The sequence below is a fragment of the Hemiscyllium ocellatum genome, chromosome 6 (genome assembly GCF_020745735.1).
Source record: "Hemiscyllium ocellatum isolate sHemOce1 chromosome 6, sHemOce1.pat.X.cur, whole genome shotgun sequence".
NCBI classification, from domain to species: domain Eukaryota; kingdom Metazoa; phylum Chordata; class Chondrichthyes; order Orectolobiformes; family Hemiscylliidae; genus Hemiscyllium; species Hemiscyllium ocellatum.
The window spans coordinates 24,262,299-24,284,451 of NC_083406.1; the positions used below are offsets into that span (position 1 = coordinate 24,262,299).

General features: G+C 40.2%; 1 protein-coding gene across 5 annotated transcripts in view; it reads right to left on the reverse strand.

The window, feature by feature from the left end:
* The window catches only part of LOC132816388 (protocadherin-9), a 734,589-nt gene that overhangs the window by 706,999 nt on the left and 5,437 nt on the right, over positions 1-22,153 (reverse strand). The window contains exon 2 of one of the 5 annotated variants that reach the window (XM_060825879.1): positions 19,068-19,544. The exons of 3 other annotated variants lie outside the window; for them this stretch is intronic. In XM_060825879.1, coding sequence (XP_060681862.1) covers positions 19,482-19,544 — 63 coding nt within the window. In that variant the 3' untranslated portion in view covers positions 19,068-19,481. Of the gene's footprint in view, positions 1-19,067; positions 20,325-22,153 lie in introns of those variants that run through there. One more of the 5 variants, XM_060825880.1, reaches the window with a different exon arrangement.

Here is a 22,153-nt window from a genome sequence, read left to right on the forward strand (position 1 = left end):
TCAGCTGCCAATCTCAGCTAACTAGAAATATGCGGTATGATTTTCCTTGCCAGCTACTGAACTCCATTGTCAAGCTCAAATGGTTAAGTCCACAATGTGCTGAAAACAGCAATTCAGACAGGCATTTCATCTCTGCTTTGGGGTTTCCACCTCCTAGCCCTGAAGAGTTCGTGAGGGAAGTTCATTGCCTCCTTGGGAATAGCTGGCCAGTAATAAATGCACCACAAGAGGTCCTGCTTACCAGGAGCTGCTGGTCAATAAAGGCCAGCAGTTTGTTTAGGCTTAGAAGTATTTCAAGGGAGGCAGTGGTTGGTGCACATCTACTGGAGGTGCAAAATCGAGGAGTGACAGCCCAGAGGTAATTACTGATGTTTTCAAGGTGAAGCTCCAGTCTATTCAGCAACACCTTGCTGTATGCTGCAAGGTATTTTCAAGGTGAAGGTGGACAGTGGTATGAGGTGGGGGTTTTTTTTTTAGATTACTTACAGTGTGGAAACAGGCCCTTCGGCCCAACAAGTCCACACCGACCCGCCGAAGCGCAACCCACCCATACCCCAACATATACCCCTTACCTAACACTACGGGCAATTTAGCATGGCCAATTCACCTGACCCGCACATCTTTGGACTGTGGGAGGAAACCGGAGCACCCGGAGGAAACCCACGCAGACGCGGGGAGAATGTGCAAACTCCACACAGTCAGTCGCCTGAGGCGGGAATTGAACCCAGGTCCCTGGCGCTGTGAGGCAGCAGTGCTAACCACTGTGCCACCGTGCCGCCCATAAGGGGTGTTGAGGGGGTATAGTGTTGGCTCTCAATAAAGTCCCCCTTTGCCTGATATTGAGCCCATGGTCAGGAACTGAATGCCTTTAAATGAGGGAGCCTACTCCTGGGACGTCATAAGCAACCCGCACAGGGCTTATTTGTCATACTGCCTACTTTTGGTGAAACGTCTACCTGCTGCTGAGATGAATACCAGCGGTGACAGGATGAGACCCTTAAGTAGTCATAGTTAACCCCTACTCAGGGGTGTTCAGTTGGCATTAGAGGCGGGAATTCTGACTGTAGGCTTTCCTGCTCCAGACTTAATTTGTGGCAGAGTGGCTAAATGCCCTCGCTGCTTCCAAACCAGGCATCAGAGGCTTCACATCCCAACTTCAATGTGGAGTCTCCCCTGAGTGCTGAAATAATAGCCTGCCCAATTAAGGATGGCGCAAACTAGAAGGTTAGCCATGGATTTTCACAAGTGTCAGTCATTGCCATGAAAGATGAGTAAGAAAGACAATGTCTCAGAAGACAGACACTTGATCTCTCCAACTTTTCCAAAGCATAAAGGTAAATTTGCTTTCACAGGGAGTCCTCAGAGATCAGGGGAGGAAGGGGGTGTGAGGATGGAGGGAAAGTGAGGAGATCTGGTCCACAGCATTTGTTTAGAAGAGGGGGTCCAAACTTGTCTGAATTTTTGTACCACCTTCCCCCAGTTCTGTCACTAGCCAAATAAAAGTGTTCCTTATTGACTTGAGGATCCTACAGGCCAAGTGGAAAATCCCAATCTTCCTCCTTCCATTGGCCTTATGTGGCCTTTAATTAGATTGCTCGACTGACTCTCTTGACATATCCATTACCCGTCCTCCCTGGGAAGAGGTTGGATGGAGACAGGGAGCCAGTACACTGACTGACTGTGCTGTTTCTACCCCTCTCTCTCCTTTGTATTCTGTGAGGAATAAAAGGCCTGCTTATGGTTTCACATTAAAACGCCTGCCCTTGGGTTTGCTTCGTTGGAAAAATACAATCCCAGAAGCTTCAAACAGTCGTAACACTAATTGCAATTAATATGACCTTAGTCTGAACCTTTCTTATTAGCCAGAGAAGTTTCTAGTTAAACAGAAAGAAATCCAGAATTCTCCTTGAATAATGATTCCCATGAGCATGGTATCCATCAACTGTCGTGATAATTTTCTGAACTATTCCAGCTTTTTGTTTTATAAATATGAAAACAGCTAAGTGATGATGAGAAACATTCTGTTCTATAAATGAGACCAGAGATAGCACATAATTACTCCAACAACACCTGGCACATTATTTGAAGGGTGAATTATTTTGAAAGGAAAACATTCACTTTTTGGAGTCAGTATTTGTAGGTTTTAATGTTCACCTACACCTTCTGGCAGAGAAAAAAATACAGCATTGACTGATTTCAAAATAAGCCAGGAAGCTCTCTCTAAATGATGGAAACCATGTCCCCACGCCCAGCATACTCCAATAATCCCATGCTTTTTCCAGATTGCTTCAGTATTTGGTCAGTGCAATTGTTCACAGTGGAACAAGGCTCTGCAACTTTGATGATAACTTTTGACAGTATTAAGAATGCCCTCCTTTTGCCACATATTTTACATAAAGACGACACTTTCTGAAAGTCAATGTTTATATCATTAAATAAACAGATGAATACCCGTAATGTTATTTCAAAATCATAATTTTCTCATTCCCTACACATGTTTGCCACCATAATATTCTCATAAACCTGATAGGACAGAAGAGGTACAAGAGGCCATCAAAGCTTTGTCACAGTGGCTCAGTGGTTAGCATTGCTGCTTCACTGCACCAGGGACCCGGGTTTGATTCTGTGTGGAGTTTGCACATTCTCTCCGTGTCTGTGCGGGTTTCCTCTGGGTGCTCTGGTTTCTAGTCACATTTGAAAATGTGTTGCTGGAAAAACGCAGCAGGTCAGGCAACATCCAAGGAGCAGGAGAATCGACGTTTCGGGCATGAGCCCTTCTTCAGTAATCCTGATTCCTGAAGAAGGGCTCATGCCCGAAAAGTCGATTCTCCTGCTCCTCGGATGCTGCCTGACCTGCTGCGCTTTTCCAGCAACACATTTTCAGCTCTGATCTCCAGCATCTGCAGTCCTCACTTTCTCCTAGAAGATTTCCTCCCACAGTCAAAAGATTTGCAGATCAGGTGAATTGGTTATGCTAAATTGCCCATTGTGTTAGATGCATTAGTCAGAGCGAAATAGGTTGGATGGGTTACTCTTCAGAGGGTTGGTGTGGACTTGTTGGGCCGAAGGGCCTGTTTCCACATTGTAGGCAATCTAATCTAATCCAAAAACAATTAGGTTTCGTGGTAGTCAAGTATGAACAGTCCTTCATCATGTTGAATGAAATACCCACCACTCTGATTGTCATTTTCCTGAGGTGGTGTATGTTAACAATCAACTTTGAAGTCCTCAATTTGACAGCCAAGTGGAATACTTCTAGAACACTCATTAAAGGCACTTGCTGCAGTGCTCCAGTGAAGCTCAGAGAAAGCTGGAACAACAGCACCTCACTTTCCATGTGGCCACCCTGTAGCCTTTTGGACTCAATACTGAGTTCAATAATTTTAGAGCCTGAGCACCTTCTCCCATGTCTTACCCCAACCCCCCCACACCAGGTCATGTTGTCACATGAACTGGTCCCACAAACCACTCATTGTTAGCTGCTAACAGTCTCCATTAGCAGCCATCCATTCTCCCAGGTCGACCTTAAATAATTTCTGTCAACCCAACTGTTATTCTCTTTCTCAGGACTCCACCTCCACCTGTCTTTTACTCCTTCACCCTCCTTCATCCCTTCTTTAGCCTACATAGCAACCTTTTCCTGCCTGCAATCAGTCCTGAAGAAGGGTCACCAGACCTGTAGCGTTAACTCTAATTTCTCTCCACGGACACTGACTGATGTGCTGGGCTTTACTTACTGATAGAATTTCTGTCAGATTAAAACCTGAGGATGGGATGTCAGCAGAGATGCTCAGATCAAGACTGTAGGTTGGAATCACAAAAGAAAACAACTTGCATATATAAAAGCCCCTTGTCAGAGCCCCACAAAGACTTACAAACAAATGGTGTTATAAACGCTCAGCAAGTCAGGCAGCAGCTTTGAAGTGGAAATTATCTCAAGTAAACCTGCGAGCTTAATGATGGCTGTGTAATCACGACCAATTGTTGTAAAAACACATCTACTTTGCTGATGTCATCCTTTCCTGGTCTTGCTTCCATGTGACTCCAGATGCAGAGCAGTGTGGTCTTAATTATTTCTGGGCAATTAAGAATGGGCAATAAATGTTGGTTTAGCCAGCAAACCACATCATGCAAACACATTTTTGAGAAGTTTATATTTGAGATCAATGACCTTCATTGGAACCTTTCTGTCAGAAGTTTGGCAGCCTGAAAAATTAACTCTGTTACTCCCTGCATGTACTGCTAGATCTGCTGAATATTTGCATTACTTCTTGATTTGTTTCAAATTTTCAGCATCTGCAGTAATTTGCTTTGAAGGTATTAGGACAGATGACCAAAAAGATTGGTCAGAGGAAAGTCTCAAGGTTTTGGCTCAGAAGAATAAAGGTACACAGATATTTTAGGAAAGAAAATAATAGCTAAATGCACAAGCAACAAAAGGAATGGCTTTACAATGGTACATCAGTGAAAAGGAGAAAGTGAGGACTGCAGATGCTGGAGATCAGAGCTGAAAATGTGTTGCTGGAAAAGCGCAGTAGGTCAGGCAGCATCCAAGGAGCAGGAAATTCGATGTTTCGGGCATAAGCCCTTCATCAGGAATGAAGGGCTTATGCCCGAAACGTTGAATTTCCTGTTCCTTGGATGCTGCCTGACCTGCTGCGCTTTTCCAGCTCGACATCAGTGAAAAGGCTAGAACTGGAGAAGCACAGAAATCTCACTGGGTTGCTGGGTTGATGAAGATCATGATGACACTGTGCGGGAACACAATAGTTCCAAGAGACATCATCGACATGCCTCATTCAAACATCACTTGCATTTCCAAGCAGTAAATTGAAACAATATTTTATTCCATAATTAAAAATATTTAATTGTATACACACATATACAATAGTTGCTTTTTTTTGCAGGATAACACTACGCAGAAAATCTACGAGTTACATCACTAAAGGTGTTGACAGATGGGTTAATCATAGCTGTAATCAAGGAGAAATGAAAGGACAGAAGTATCGTGTAAGTAGTCATTTAGGTGATCCTGTTTCTAGTGTATCTATAGTCAACCAAATTTGTTTGTTATATCAACAATCATAGTTAAACATGTGTACACAAATACACAGAAGTATCAATAGTGGAAAAATAAACTGTAATTTGTTTTCTCATTGATCCATTCACCACCCAGTCCATCAGCAAGAGTAGCTGGGGAGCACCACTACTGACTGAAGCGGCCAAGTCCCAAAAAATATAGGTAGTAGACTAGATCTGCTGTCCATGGTGAGGGAATTCACAAGGGCAAAAAGTGAGATGGTGTCATGTTCACAAATCTATTTGCAACAGATAAATCCGTCCAATACACTATCGGCAGGAGGCAGTACTGCACAGTCCTTGTTGAGACAAGTTGCATATTCATATTGAGGATATTGTTCATCATGTATGTGGCCTGCCTACCGCTGGTCTGACAACACCTCAAATCTGAGCATCCCTGAGGTGCTGTGAGCCATCTGCAACATCAGGGTTGTATCCAACCACAATTCATAACCTCAAGGCATCAACTCTACTATTACCATCAAGCCAGGGAATCAACATTAATTCAGTGACAATTCCAGGTGGGCATGTCAGGGGCAGCATCAGGCATACTTAAAACTTAAGTGTCAACCTGGTGAAACTACAGCAAGGGTTTACTTGCATGTCAAGCAGTGTAAGTGTCATGTGATAGACAGAACTAGGTAAGTACACAACCAAAATGTAAAATGTGCAATCCTGCCACATCCAATTTTGAATGTTGGTTGTTAATTAAACAAGTCACAAGAGTTAGTGGCTCCCCAAACATCCCCATGCCCAAATGACAGCACATGGCTCAGTGGTTAGCACTACTGCCTCACAGCGCCAGGGACCCAGGTTCAATTCCTGCCTCAGGCAACTGTCTGTGTGGAATTTGCACATTCTCCCCGTGTCTGCATGGGTTTCTTCTGGGTGCTCCGGTTTCCTCCCACAGTCCAAAGATGTGCAGGTTAGGTGAATTGGCCATGCTAAATTGCCCATAGTGTTAGGTGGATTAGTCAAGGGTAAATGTAGGGGTATGGGTATGGGTCTGGGTAGATTGCTCTTCGGAGAGTCGGTGTGGACTCGTTGGGCCGAAGGGCCTATTTCCACACTGTAGGGAATCTAATCTAACGTAAACCCACAATAGAAAGCCCAATATATCTGTGTGAAAGGGTCAAAACATGTGGCGCTAGGAAAGCACAGCAGGTCAGGCAGCATCCGAGGAGCAGGGGAGTCAATGTTTTGGGCATAAGCTTTCATCAGGAATGTCAAAGACAAGGCTGAAGCATTGCAAGCATCATCACTCAGGACTAGATGTCTTGGCCTCTTCCTGAGACCTACAATATCACAGAAGCCAGCCTTCAGCCAATACAACTCACTCCATTTGATTGGAGAAAGTGAGGACTGTAGGTTTTCTTCCTGATGAAGGGCTCATGCTTGAAATGTTGACTCTCCGGCTCCTCAGATGCTCCCTGACGGGCTGTGTTTTTTCAGCACTACACTTTTGGACTCACTCCATTTGATGTCAAGCAATTGTTAAAAACACAGGTTACTGCATTGACTACAGGGCCCTGACAATATTCTAGCAATAGTACCGGATCGTGAGCTCCTGAACTTGCTGCACCCATCGCCAAGCTGTCCCAGTATAGCTGTACCACTGGTATCGACCCTACAATGCGGAAAATTGCCCAGGTATGTCCAGTACACAAAGAAAAGGACAAATCTAACTAGTCAATTAACACCCCATCACTTTACCCTTAATCTTCAATGAAGTGATGGAAGAAGTTGCCAACAGTGCTATCTAGTGCCACTTTCTCAGAAATAGCTTGCTCACTGACACTCACTTTGGATACCAGCATGGCCACTCAGCTGTGGACCTCATTAGAAGCTTGGTGCAAACTTGGACAAAAGTGCTGAAATCCAAGTGCGAAGAGAGAGTAGCTACCTTTGGGGATGGCATGGTGGCTCAGTGGTTAGCACTGCAGCCTCACAGTATCAGGGACCCAGGTTTGATTCCACCCTCAGGCACTCTCTGTGTGGAGTTTCCTCCAGCTTTCCTCCAAAGGTGTGCAGGTCAGGTGGATTGGTCACGCTAAATTGCCCATCGTGTCCAGGGATGTATATGTTAAGTGGACTAGCCATGGAAAATGCAGGATTACAGAGACAGCATAGGCTGATGTGTCTGAGTGGGATGCTCTCAGATTGTCAGTGTGAACTCAATGGGCCGAATGGCCTGCTTCCACACTGTAGGGATTCTGTTCTATGACATCAAGACATTTGACTGAGTGTAGCATCTAGAAACTCTAGCAAACTAGAGTCAATAGGAATTGGGGGAATGCTTTCTACTGGTTGGAATTGCACCAAGCACAAATATCGTGTGATTGTTGAAGATCAATCGTCTCAGCCACAGTACATTTCTGCAGCATTCCTCAGGATAGAATCTTCAGCCCAACCATCTTCATCCATTTCATCAATGACCTTCCCTCCATTACAAAGTCAGAGGTGGCGATGGCCACTGTTGATTGTACAACGTTCAGCACCATTCATGACTATTTGGATACTGAAGCAACCACGCAGCAAGGTAAACTGATGAGTGGAAAACTTCGAACAAGAGAAAATCCAATCATTCAATGGCATTACCATCACTGAATGCCCCATTCCTGGGAGTTACAATTGAATACAAAATGAACAGGATCATATAAATACTGAGTCTACAAGAGCAAGTCAGAGCCTGGGAATTCTGTGGTGAGTAACTCATCCCCTGACACCAGACAGCCTGTCCACCATCTACACAGCAGTCAGGAGGGTGATGAGATATTTTCCACTGGCCTGCATGAGTGTACAGAATAAAGCAGTCCACATGAATGGTACACTATTTAACACCTTCAGCATTCATTCTGTCCACCACAAACACGCAACGCCATCAGCAAGACTATCTACAAGAGACAGTGCAACAACTCACTAAGGCTCCTACCAGTTACTCCTGACAAACTCACAATCTTCCCGATCCAGAATAACAAGGGCAGCCAGTGCATGGAACACCACTATCTACAAGTTTCTCTCCAAACCATACTGCACCCTGACTGGGAAATATAGCACCATTCCTTCACTGTTGCTGGATTAAAAATCTGAAATTCCATCCCTGGCAGTAATGTGGGTATCCCATCAACACATGGACTGCATTAGTTCAGAAAGACAGTTCTTCACCAATTTCTCAAGGTCGATTAAAGAACAGCAATAATTGCTAGCCTAGACTGCAACGCCCACAGCTCATGAACGAATTTTAAAAAACTCCAATTAAACCAAAAGGTTATTGCTAATTAGCAGATGATATAAATGCAGCAGTACAAAGGGGACAGAGATAGATTTAAGTATTGACTGGTTGCTCAAAGTTCATTGCTGTCTAAATTATTACTGTAAAGCCAATGAAGTGAAGAAAAAATTCCTGTGAAAACTGGAGAGATTATTATGAAAATAGTAGTTTAGTTGCAAGCAATTTGCAGTTATATGGCAACATTAACATAGAAAACATCTCATGGATGTTTTATAAGAGCACAAATCATAAGAGGCAGATTGGAAGAGATGATAGTGAGGAAATTCCAATGCTTGTGACCTTGACAACTGAGGCACCAATGATATAGTAAAGGAATTTATAAATGGACAGAAGTCCAGAATTCTTAAAGGCTTGAAGGTCTGGTGAAAATTATGGAGACAGGTAGGAGTGATGCCGTGACCGAGGACAGAATTTTGGAATATTTGCTGTAAAAGGTAACCATCTTCTTGCCACATAGGCAAAGAGGAAACAATTTCTGGTCCCTGTGGTTTTGAAACATCTCATACATACATGAAATGACTGTACAAAACTGTAGCAAAGCCAGAACTGACTTGAGTAAAGGAGTTGTCAACACACTGGAACAGGGTAGAACTTCAAACGACCGGGCTAATTTTTGTCAAATAAAACAAGAAGCTGGAGATCTGAAACAAAAACAGAAAGTGCAGGTCCGGCAGCATCCGTGGAGAGAAAACAGAGTTAATGTTGTGAGTCCAGTGACCTTTCTTTAGATAGGCTTATTTTCAACAATCCCTTTGTCTGCCTAACTTTATTTATCTCTCCATGCTCTGTCTCCACGAAATTGTTCCAGAAGCATGGTTCTTTAGGAGTTGTTTTTCACACAATACGACCCCAACTCCAGTATTCAAATATTGTGTTCAATTTCACATGTGGAAGAGTTTATGCTTGGGTTATAGAAACGTAATTCAGGAGTAAAGGAGAAAGATGATGTGATGCTGTTCTGGTTTATTAGTGTTCCAGACAGGAGCACTTTCTCGATAAGTGTTCAGCCATGAACAAAGGTTTTACTGCTGAATGCAAATGTGTAATTATCTAACAATTCATTGGAAATTGAGCATTGACCACTGAGCATAACATTCTCTGCAATTACCTTTGATCACTGTTGTGTCATTTCTTTTATATTGCAATTTTCTTTTAAAATTCAGACTAATCATTTTCACATTTATTTGCTGGTTTATTCCTCTAATTAGAGACTTCTTGACTGCACAGTGACTAGGAATACACCCTTTTCAATCTTGTTAGTAAACTATCACATTCTAAAACAAAATCTAACAACGGACTGATGTTCAAATCAGTTTTTTTTATCAGATTAGGGTTATATTGAGGTATGCTGATGGTTTAGGAAAAGACTAAACATGGAACAACTATGTGTTTTCTTTCTGCAATACCAAGTCATACTCAACCATTTAGGAATGAACTGAATATAAGCATCCTTGACCCTTAAAGCCTGCTTAAGCACAAGATTCACTGCAAACCTATTGGTTCATATGGTAACTTTGCCCTGCAGCAAAGTACATGCGACAAAATTAGAGACTGCTCTGAGCATGTGGAGGGCACATAAATCATCAAGGTTTTAGCCCATCTGTTTACAGGATTACACACAAGGGACATAGTTCAGTCCATCTTAGCTTATCCATATAGATTTATAGTTTTAATCACTATCCCTCCCTTCTATTACACTGTAATTTAAATAAATTAGTTTGGTTTCAAATTGCATCTAAATTATGGGGAGCACCAGTCCAAATATTGATAGCTTCTTCACATGGAAACAATTTCCTGATATTTACTCTAATCCTTTCACCAATTTTAATCTTGTTGAAGTAGTGTTCCATATGCAACTCCTGTCTTTAATATTTTGTATTCCTCCATAATGACCCACAGTCAGCTGCTTACTTTCAAAGTCAGAGAGCTCCAATCCTAGAATTCATTATTTTATCAATCTATAGGAATCAGCACTGTGGCTTTTCTTAAATGTCTTAGTCATTGAGTCTCAACACAAGTGGCATGCAGTCAGTGTAGGGAACTATACAGAATTAGTTTGATATCCTTCTTCTTGCAAGATAATAACTTATTCATTTTGTTTATTGTTGTTAAATAAACTGTTTGAGCCAGATTGGAAATGTATTTCATACATTCGGTACTGGTGCCCAAATCCATCAGATCATACTGCTTTTAATTTTTCCCATTAATTGAAAATGGTTTTCTCATTTTACCACTTACCCATTCATGTCCAAGTTACTTCCCCTTTGGACAGATAATTTACACTTCCATGACTGCACTATGCCGAACTCTGCATTGTGTTTGAGAAGGGATATTCTCGTTATGAACTGGTGCATTATTCAACAGTCTACTGTAGATGAAAACTATCAACATTAGGAGGTTGAGGGTAGCTGAGATGAATCAAACATTGGGGTTGTCATTTAACCTGGGGTTGGATCAGAGACGTGTTACAGAGTCACAGAGATGCACAGCACAGAAACAGATCTTTCAGTCCAACTGTCCATGTTGACCAGATCTCCTGAATTAAGCTTATCCTATTTGCCTGAATTTGGCCCATATCTCTCCAAAACCTTCCTATTCATATATCTTCCAGATGACCTATAATTGTAATTGTTCCAACCTCCACCATCTCCTCTGGCATCTTGTTCCATTCATGCATTACTGTCTGTGTTAAAAAGTTTCACTTAGGTCCCTTTTAAATATTTCACCTCTCACCTTAAACATCTGCCCTGTGGTTGTGGACTCCCCTGTCCTGGGGAAAAGTTCTTGGCTATTCACCTTATCCATGGCCCTCATGATTTTCTAAACTTCTCTAAGGTCACCCCTCAGCCTGCAAAGCTCCAAGGAAAATAGCCCCAGCCTTTTCAGCCTCTCCCTATAGCTCAAACCCTCCAACCCTGGCAACATCCTTGTAAATCTTTTCTGAACGCTGCCAACGGCTTTTTCTTAAAAAGAGTCAGTCAGGATGCACCAACTGCGGAGTCCAAACATAATCTACTCCTCACCCTGACTTGGTTCCAACATAACTAGCAGGATAAAACATTGACTTTTCTGATTCATTGTACTGATGATTTATGTGAAACGCAAAAAAACCACGATACAAATAGCACCTGCTACCCGAAGGTACAGCGTTCCCGGGAAGCCTTCTGTAAGGCCGAAAATGGCATAAAGCAAAGGTGCGTGATTTATATTGGTGATTTATATCGCCAGTTTTCATAAAAGCAAAAATCCTCCTCAGATTTATGAAAACAGGTACTAATGTAGGCCTTTCATAAAAGCAAAATTGCATGAAGCAAATGTTCAAAAAGTGGGGGATACGTGTACCTTAAATAGAACTGTTGACAATATTGACAAACATTCCTGGTCCTCAATAAAGCAGACAATTCCTCTTTCACTTTCAAACTTTAAATTTTCTACACTGTACATCCCTACTTCATCCAAATCTTACTCTGTTCGTCCACCTTTTACCTGCATTCTCACTGCACTGAAATCAGTCCTGTTCAGGTTCCAGCATCTGCAGTAATTTGCTCCTACATTTTGCTTCTGAATCCCTTTCTTTGCAATCTATCCCAACTTCTTTCTCACAATATCAGAGGTCTGTTTCCATGCTGTACATCTCTATGACTCTATGACTTTATCTATGAGATGTCACTGCTGCCATCGTCCTGATGTCCACTTTCAATCTATAAACTACTAAAACAATTAGTTAATTGCTATGTTCTCCTTTTTCTTGGTATTTCATCGTTGTTTTATCAATGAAAGGTAAAAGACCAATGCTACATTGTTTAACACATCCACAATGCCAATGAGTTCTCATTTGAGGACAATCAGTCTGTGAGTGCATTGTCCATATCACTCATGCCATGGTCATGCCATTAGTCAGAGCAATTATTGATCTGGTGGCATTTATAGATTTGGGAAGTAATGGGCAGGAAAAAAACAGAACCAAATATTTGCATTGTTATAGCAATTTTCACAACCTCAGAGTGTTCCAAAGAGCTTAACTTTGAACTGTCGTCATGAGACAACAATCGACCTACTATTTTTCCGTGGTGGAATGCAAAATGTTCAGAAGGAAAAGGGAAGAAAGAACTGACATTTAAGCAGCAACTTTCATCACCTCAGGCTGAACCAAAAAAAATTTACAACTGAAGAAGTGACTTTGATAACTGGATGCTGTTACAATGTAGGAACACATGGGACCCAATTTGAAAGAACGCAACTTTAGATCTGAAGAGCAAGTATCAACTGTGGTTCAACGTATGGCAGTCTGACTCGGCTTCAACTTCACACTCCAGATTACAGAACACTAAATTCAGACTGATATTCAAAAAAAAAGCCACTTGCATCTAGCAAGACAAGGGCAACAGATAGACTGGAACACCATTGCCTGCATGTTCCCCTCCATGCCACTCACTCTCCTAACTTAGAAAATTATTACTATTCCTTCAGTGTTGTTAGGTCAAAATCGTTATGGCCTTTTGGATCTACCTGCAACATACAGACTGCAGCAATTCAAGAAAACAACTCACCCACCTTCTCAAGCACAACTGGGGATCAGTAATAAATGTTAAGTCAGTCAATAACACCCACGCTGCATAACTGAATTGAAAAAACTTCCAGTACAATACAGAGTGTTTCACTTTTAGAGGTGCTATCTTTTGGATAAGACATTAAATAAGATTCTACTCCTAATCCTTTCTATCTGATGTAAAACATTCCTTGGTGCTATTTTACGAAGAGCTAAGGAGGTCTCCTGATGTCTTGGCCAATATTAATCTCTCAAATTACATCACTAATACAGGTTTAACTGATCATTACCACATTGTTGTTTGTGGGAGTTTACAGTTTGCCAATTAGCTGCTATGTGTCCAACATTACAACTGTGACGACCCTTCAAAAATATTGAATCAGCTGTAAAACACTTTGGGAAATTCTGAAGTCATGAAAGGCACTTAATCGTTACCAAATATAATTTAGAAAAGAAAACAGATGAACGTGAAGGTGATTGAACGAAACATAATCAACATTACAAAACAAAAAATGAAGACATACTGACAGGAAAAGGGAGGAGAGGCAGAGGCATTTATGCCATTTTTTTTCAAGAAGGTGAATTCACTGGGGACTGCCCTGCCCTTCAACCACAATTTGCATGGAAGGAGCAATGCAATAATGAAAAGAATGAAGGAAATCACAATGGAGAGAAACTCTGGAGAAATTCACTTAAATGTCTGTTTTGCATTGTAAGATAAAGAGTACAGCAATAAAATTTCTAGCAGGTATATTAAAATGTTCATGTTTATTTCAGCAGTGTGTGATTCAGAATTACAGAATTATTACAATGCAGAGAGAGGCCATTTGGTCCATTGTACCTGCAGCAGCTCTTCAAATGAGAATCATTAGCTCCTGCATTTCCCCATACCCTTGTACACTATTTCTACTAAAATGTCATCCAATGCACTCTTGAATGTCTCAATTAAATTTGCCTTCACCGCATTTCCAGACACTGCATTCCAAAATATAATTACTCAGAGTGAAAATGTTTTTCTTGCATCACCCTTATTTCTTTTTGTATGTCACTTTACATCTATGCCCTCTTATTTTTGTTTCTTCTATTAGTGGGAACAGCTTCTCCATATCAACACTATCCAGTCTGGTGGAACTATTGTAAATTGCTTTTGCGCACTGTCCAATACAATTCTATCTTTCCTCCAATGTGGCATGCACAACTGCCCACAACACACTAGCTAAGATCTAACAAGAGTCTTATACAAGTTCACCATCATCCCCTTGCTCATGTACTCAATGACCAATGAAACTGAGGACACCCTCTGCTCTATGAACCACTCGCCCTACCTGTCCTGCCACTTTCAATGATATGTGTGCATATACACCCAGGTCCTCTGCTTCTGTATCCTTTTTAGAATCATAATCCCTATTTTATATTGTCTTTCAATGTTGTTTCTACAAAATTTTTCCCTCACATTCCTCTGTATTGAACCTCAGGATGTCCATTTGCATTGGTTTTTCTTACTTTGGATTGTTGCATGTCATTCTCCATCACCATCCTGAATCTTATGATACAATGATCTCCTGAATGTCTACTACATGTTGTCCCACTGATATTTGATCCACTTGGCCCACCTCATTTCCAAGCACTTGGTCCAGTAATGCATTGTTTATTGTTGCCCTGCACACATATCACCATAGGAAATTCTCCTGAACATGAAGAACACTTCCAATTTTGAAATTCTCATTCCTATGTTCATTTCTCTCATTTTACACCATCACAGAGTCCTCCTTCATCTCTCCAACCTACCTTTTTTTTGCATTTCTCCAATTCTGAGCTATCATCCTTTCTTGATTTGCTTCCATTGGCAGTAATGCCTTTAGCTGTCTTGGCACTAAGCTCACGAATTTCCTCCCTAAACTTATCTATCCTCTTTTAAAACACTTATTAATCGTGGCTAATAGTTCAATGCAGTCCTGAGGGCCTGTTGTACTGTTAAAGGTACTGTCTTCTGAATGACGTGTTAAAATGAAGTGACATCTGCTTGTTTGGGTGGATGTAAAGGTTACACAACACACTATTTCAGAGAAGAGCAGCAAAGTTAGCCCTAGCATCCTAACAAATATTTGTCCGTCATTCAACGTTACAAAAGAAGATTGTATGGACATTGTTATATTGCTGTTTGTGGGAGCTTGCCAAATTCAAAGTGGCTGCTGAGTTTGCTTGGCTCGAATGAACTCCGGTAATCTTCAAAAGTATGATCTGAATGCAAGTCTTTCTTTCTTCAAAATCTATTTTTCTGATCAAGTTTTAGGTTATTACCTCAATGACCCATGAAGATGATATCAAATTTTGAGTGGTGATAATGCTCTTGTGAAGTTTCAGACAGTATTTCACTACGATAAAAGACATAAATGCAACCTGTTGTTGTTATTTACTCAAATTCATTGCACTTGACTTATAATGTGGTGTGTTTTAATTCAATACACATGATTTACGCTGCATCTAATTCATTGCATGTAGTTTACTGGATGCATTTTAATTCAATGCACATGGTTTTCACCATGTATTTTAATTCACTACATGTAGTTACACCACATATGTTAACTAAGGGCACACCATTTACAACAGGAATTTCAATTCACTACACGCGGTTTTACACCATGCGTTCAATTTACAACACATGGTTTACACTGTCCTTTAATGCAGCACAGTTGAAAATCTGGCAATAAACCGAATTAACAGCTGTCATGCAAACGGGATATCAGAGACACAAAATGGCAAATTCTGTCAGGGTTACATGTACGTCTGGAGCCAGTCAAGTGAACTGAAGTGGCGTTAACAAATTCCTGGACTTGAAAGAGGGCAGACTGTGACATGTTGCTTGTGCTGGTTGGTAAATAAAAGGATACTAAAACTGACTAGTGAGAGACGCTCGGCTGAAGTCAAGCTAATGAGTGAAGAGGTGTTTGCACGGGTGATGTGATAAGCTGTTGCTGCCGGCATGATACAAAACTCCCATCACCTTCCCACTGGTTCACACGTCTGGTCAGTATCTGTGCTTTGCTATTCCTCACAGGAGAGGTGGATAGCTGCTGCACTGTGACATAATGGAACTCAAATTTACTTGCCCCAACTGAGCACCAAATTACTAAAAGGTGAACAAAGGTTTGTAGGCATCATTGAGACAAGATGTTAAGTTCCCCTTTCAGTGTTATCTCTTCCTTTGCCATCACTGCTCTTTCACCATCTTTCAATGGCCATGTGCACCTCTGAGAACAGGGGCAACTCGGCCTTGTGCTTCTGCCATATTCCCAGGTGCACCATTTGGCAGGCTTGTTGTTTGTGCTTTCTACATAAAAGTCAAATAAAACCCACCTAAGAAGCCATATTCTCTTATAATCACCTCTTATATCACCTCTTCAACCCACTCTTTGCAATATGATAAAAATAAGAATGGAACAGTTTTCTATTAATGTCATCTAGTTAAGGAAATTAGATTTTACATTCTATCTTCTAGGAAACAGAGACAAAAAATATTTAGAATGATTTAGACAGGAAACTATACAATAGAAGCCCACATTGTAATGAAATTCAATCTATTTTAAATATGACAACAGTGTAGGATGTCCATAGAGTGGCGATGGAACCACTTAGTCTAAGATCAAATATCCATTTCAGTTTTCAGTTTCCCCAAAGCAATGCATATCTTGGTTATTCCTATTTGGGGTCAGGGAGGCAGATAAACATGATTGTATCATTAATCCATAAAGGCCGATAAATTACAAAATAATAGCTTGTTGGAGCTGGATTTACCAAGGATCAAAAATATCTAATCTGTAACTAAAGTAGCTGGAGTGAAACAGATGCCAAGCTCTGGATTTCCCTTCAACAGTCTCTCTGCCGTGCTGATACTTTTATCATAAAGCTGCGACAAAGAGTAGATTTTAAGGAACATCTTAAAAGAGTACTGTCACCCTAATATCTCCTGATCATTGATAAATTTTGATTGGTCATATGTCAGTGAAACACTTTGGTACAATCTGAAGAGGTGCTATACAATACATGCTGTCATTGCTGGAAAGAGTCATGGAGTCCCTACAGTATGGAAGCATGCTATTCAGCCCATCTAGTCTACCCCAACACTCCAAACAGTAACTCACCCAAACCCATCCCCCTACTCTATCCATAACCCTGCAATTCACATGGCTAACCCACCTAACCTACACATTCCTGGACACTATGGGCATTTTAGCACAGCCAATCCACCTAACCTGAACATCGTGGGAGGAAACCAGAGCACCCAGAGGAAACCCATGCAGACATGAGGAGAATGGGCAAATTCCACACAGACAATTGCCCAAGGATGGAATCAAACCTGGGTTCCTGGTGCTGTGAAGCAGCAGTGGTAAACGACAGGACCACTTTGCTGCCAATTGCTAATGAAAAGTCTTAACATTGGTTTTAGGAGGCCATCAAGACACTCAGCTGCCTTGAGAGGCCAGGTCTAAAACTTCATTTGAAGCTTGGAGGAACAGCAATGTCTCTTTCCATCTCTAGATCAGGCCCAGCAATTACAAACACACTCATCATTACCCCTTTCCACCTCCACCAATTTTATTGTCCACCCTCTCTGCCACTCAAAAAGATGGAAAACATACCACTGATTAGATTAAGAATTATTTTCCTGTAGTGTACTGATTATTAAACAAAGCAAACCTCTTGACAACACACACATATATATATATATATGTTTAGAGCAATTATAGCTCGCAATTTCTGAAGTTACTGCTTTGCCAAACATTTAGGTTCTTGTTTATTTGGCTGTAATGGTGACAATGTACAGCATTAATGAGATAGCTGGTGTACAGTTAATGCTTAAAGATGAATAATTACTTTGTCAATATTTTGTTTTAATCAGGATTATCCTTATAAAGCAATCAAAAATAGACAATTTGCATAATGCTGTTATAAATCCCAGTTCATTCAGCAAAACAATCTAACTAAGGAGAGCAAAAATCATAATAAAACTATTGAGTTTGCATTAATATCAGAGATGCAAATGCTCAGCCCTGAAGTCACCAGCTGTCTGCAAGTTAAATGTGTTGAATGGTTTTAAAAATTTGATTTGAAAAACCTCCGTGCTACTTGTCCAATATTATAAGCACTAAGCTGCCTTACTCCAATTAGCACATGATTAGATGTGACATTAGCTTGGTAAGAGAAAGGGATCTAGGGAATAATTAGATAGTTCTCTGAAAGAGCTGGTGCATACGCAATGGGCCAAATGGCCGACTCTTGTGCTGTACTACTTTATGCTTGGATTAAAAACTTCAAATAGAAACAGAATGTAGGTTGGCAGCTTTGAATTCAGTACTTCCGTGGGGGTGGCAATACTTGAGGTAAGGTTAAAATAATTTCTGATTAGCTAATTTTATGGCCAGAAATAAAAATGGAAAGAAAATAAATCATATGTGCCCCTCAAAAGACCAATGTGTTCCATCTTTCTTTACTGTTCTGCGAATATCTGCTACACTCCCTGCCCATTAAGTTTTATTGCTAGTGTTCAGCAATTCCCTCATGCCATTGGCATGACAGATGCAGTTCCATAAAATTAGATCCCAACGATCCCAAATGAATTTAATTTCCATTGTGTTTATACAACTCCTTCAACAGCAGTTGGCTCTGATGCTTGATCTTCTAACATGACAGAAAGTACATTGCATTCAAATCAGGTCAGTCTTTCCTTTGATCTTTTTTGCTTAGACAAAGAGTTAATGCCACTTTTTTGAGGGTATATGAAAGCCTGCGATATGTGTCAGTAATTTACTAAAGTGACCAGATCAAAATGTGAAGTAATGATGTGGGCACGGAATACACTACAAAGTATGAAGTCCTTGCATTTCCTAATCAACTGAACATCTGAAGGATCAGCAGGACTCCACACAAATACTTGGAGGGTCTGAGCAACATGTTAACATAGGCAAGAACATGTACTGCATGAAAAGTAGAGAAAAAGTAATGTCGCTAATAAACAATAATTAGAAAGGAACAAAAAGCAAAGTTTAGGCTTTTTTTAACAAAAATAAAATGAATAAACAGCAACAAAAACACAAAATACACAAACTGTAATTTAAACAATGGCATAAAATGAATTTAATGATCAGGCTATACTTTATTTAGTACAGAAATCTGCAACCACAATATGTGCATACAGTTTTAAATATAATAATGGTAAAAACAGCAATAAAATAAATACATGTGTATAATAATCAGATATATTTAAATATACATTGTGATTCAAGCCAAAGTCTGTGAATACTGCATAATAATATTTATAGATTCGCCCTTTCCAACACTGACATGGCTATCTGACCCTTCTCAGTGGGTCCCAAAAGACCAGTGCTTTCAGATGCTGCAAAATGTGTAGTGCTTGATTACTGATAAGCACTTCGGTAAAATATTTCCAGCCACTCAGTGTGACTCAGCTTAAGAGAGAAAAACTGGCTTAGAATACCCAAGAGCAAGGATTGGCGGCCAGTTTCATTTTTCCCTGCTCAAGCAGAGCTGAGAAGCTGTTGCTTAGATCTTCTCCTTGGGTACGTTCCTGCTGAGCTCCATTAATCCTCCCACAATCCTATGGTTCTGTTATGAACAGAATCACTGATTAATATGATTTAGAGAACACCCTTACTCTATGAAGAGCAGATTTTAAAAAGGATGTTTGCTCTTCCTTGGCTTTATTTTTACGAGAACAGCAGTTGAACACTCGCCCATAATGTTTCAGCAAAGGCTGCATGTGCAAATAAAATACTTGGCAAACCCAGTGGATAATGTTACACCAGCATATTCAGAAACACATCCAATTGCATAACGGAGTTGTATATTTCGACTATTCATCAAGCAAGTTACTGTATTCACCAAGGCCATGGTAATATTGATACAGTTCTGCATTGATGCTAGAGGTGCTGCATCTTCAAGAGAAACATCTTGGCAGAAGAATGAGTGATTTCAGTTCCCACATCATTTTTCCTGACAACAAAATCAGGGGTATTGATTTAAACAGTGTAGGCATCAATTCATTGTCTCAAGGACGTCCCCTATAAAGACATGTCCCAATTAACCACGTCCCATAATCTTAAACGTGAGCAGCTGTTCCCATTATCACATTCACTGGATAAATCTCTGTTTAGAGAGGCAACATTCCAATTACAGATGAAGCCAAGGCATGTACACTATGTTTACAGATATCTTTTCAACATACTGGTCATGAATTTCTCCGACACTTTAACTGTGTACTTGGTGAATTTCAAGATGGGCAAGCGTCGGATGAGAGCCATCTTAACCCCTTTCAGAACAGACTTTTGCTCAGTTTTAACCATAATAAGTTTCCATCTCATACTTTTGGGAATACTGTGCGGAATTCTGCAAAAGAATAGAGCCCAATATTACTCTAATTATAGATTACTTTGAAATAACTTGTTATTACACAAAAGAAAGCAGCCCTCACCTGATTTTGATTTTTGCCTTAATTCTTAATTAAAAGAAGCAGCAAATCAGATCCAGTCTACCTGATCATTCCCTGCCTGTTGCATGTGTCCGACTTAACTGATGTATAAATGCTACTTTTCCCAAATGAAGGCTACAATGACAATGCTTCACAAATACAAAATCTTAATTCTTAATTTATGTTGCAAAGATTAACTCCTGTCTGTAACACATTAATGCAGATGCCTCACCAAGAGAAAATGGCTCAAGGTAATTCTGCCGTGATTACATAAAATTCCCTTGAAGTAATAATGCGACCGGTTTTTATAGCATTGCCAGAAGATTTATTCAGCATCCCCCCCCCCCCCCCCCACCCACACCCACTTGCTCCTACAGATACATTCTTGCTGCTTCACCACTGATCATAACCGTCAGTGGTGTCTCATCCTGTCATTTCATTTTGGTAATTTGGCACCGAAAGATAATGTTGCAATAGCTGATGGAACACAAATCCAATGTGGCTTTCATTCCATGTAGCAGAAATGATCTGAAAGGAGAACATCTCTATTCCGAGTGCAGAGGAAGCAGGTGTAATTTCCTATCTAATCCAACTTAAAATTGGTGAGATTTCACATTGAAATGTACTTCCATACGTGCTTCTTAAATTGTTGAAGACATGTCTCAGTCATAACATGTCTCAGTCTACAGTATGTTGGCCAAAATAAACTGCTCGTATGGGTAATGCGAACAAAGATCTGCCTATGACTGTGAAAAGCACTCTATGTTGGTTTGCATTTCATTTGCTCAGTTTGTGGCAATAACCCTTGTTGCCTTTTCTGTACATGTATTGGCCAAGCAGTGAGTTTTATCAGTAGTAACATTGACAAAACTGACCCTTTAAAAATGCAGAACTATCAAATTTAACATTCATTTTTAAGTATAGAAATCAAAACTGAATGACATGTTGAAAGATTCCAACATATAATCTACTATTTTAAAATTACTTAATTCTAATGATCTAATAATTCTATTTTCTTCAAATAGATTCTCTACACTCATACAATGTATAGTTAAAATATATAAATAATTTGATCTTTAAGACAGCCAGAAATATCTGAATCATCAGACGTAGGCTGGTCTATGATCCCAAAAATGTAACATGCCCAATAAAAGAGTTATAACTTGCAAGAAATTTCAGGAATAAAAAATCCTGATAGCTGGATTATGCTGCTAAAAATGCCACAATCCTCAAAATAGTCAAATAACCCTAGTTGTGGCTGTAATAACATATACACATTTCACCCTTCTCCCAATATGTCCAATGAAGATAACAACATGTGTATTAACAAGCATCACAAATTTAAAATATAAGTCAGATAGCATTAGCAGTCTTTGGAAATAGTCATATTTGCCAAGACTTTTACAAAAATATAGTTTAGGGTGATGAAGGGTAACTGGTTTCAGTTTCCAGTTTACTTTGCAACTCATGTAGAAAGTATTTAACAATTTAACTCATGCAGCTTTTGCAAACTTGTATCCTGTTCTGCTTTACGTATCCATTGTGCATTACGTCTTTGAAAACAAATCTCATTTTATAAACCATATCTTTTATCAAGTTATTAGTTGCATTTTTGATTGAGAGTTTGACATATGTCTTATTTCTAAGTAATGGTCACCACACGCTGAGTCAATGAGTAGGCAGTACTGTGATGTCCTAACACAGATAGTACAGGGATAAATATTGTACAGACAAAAAACATCTTTGA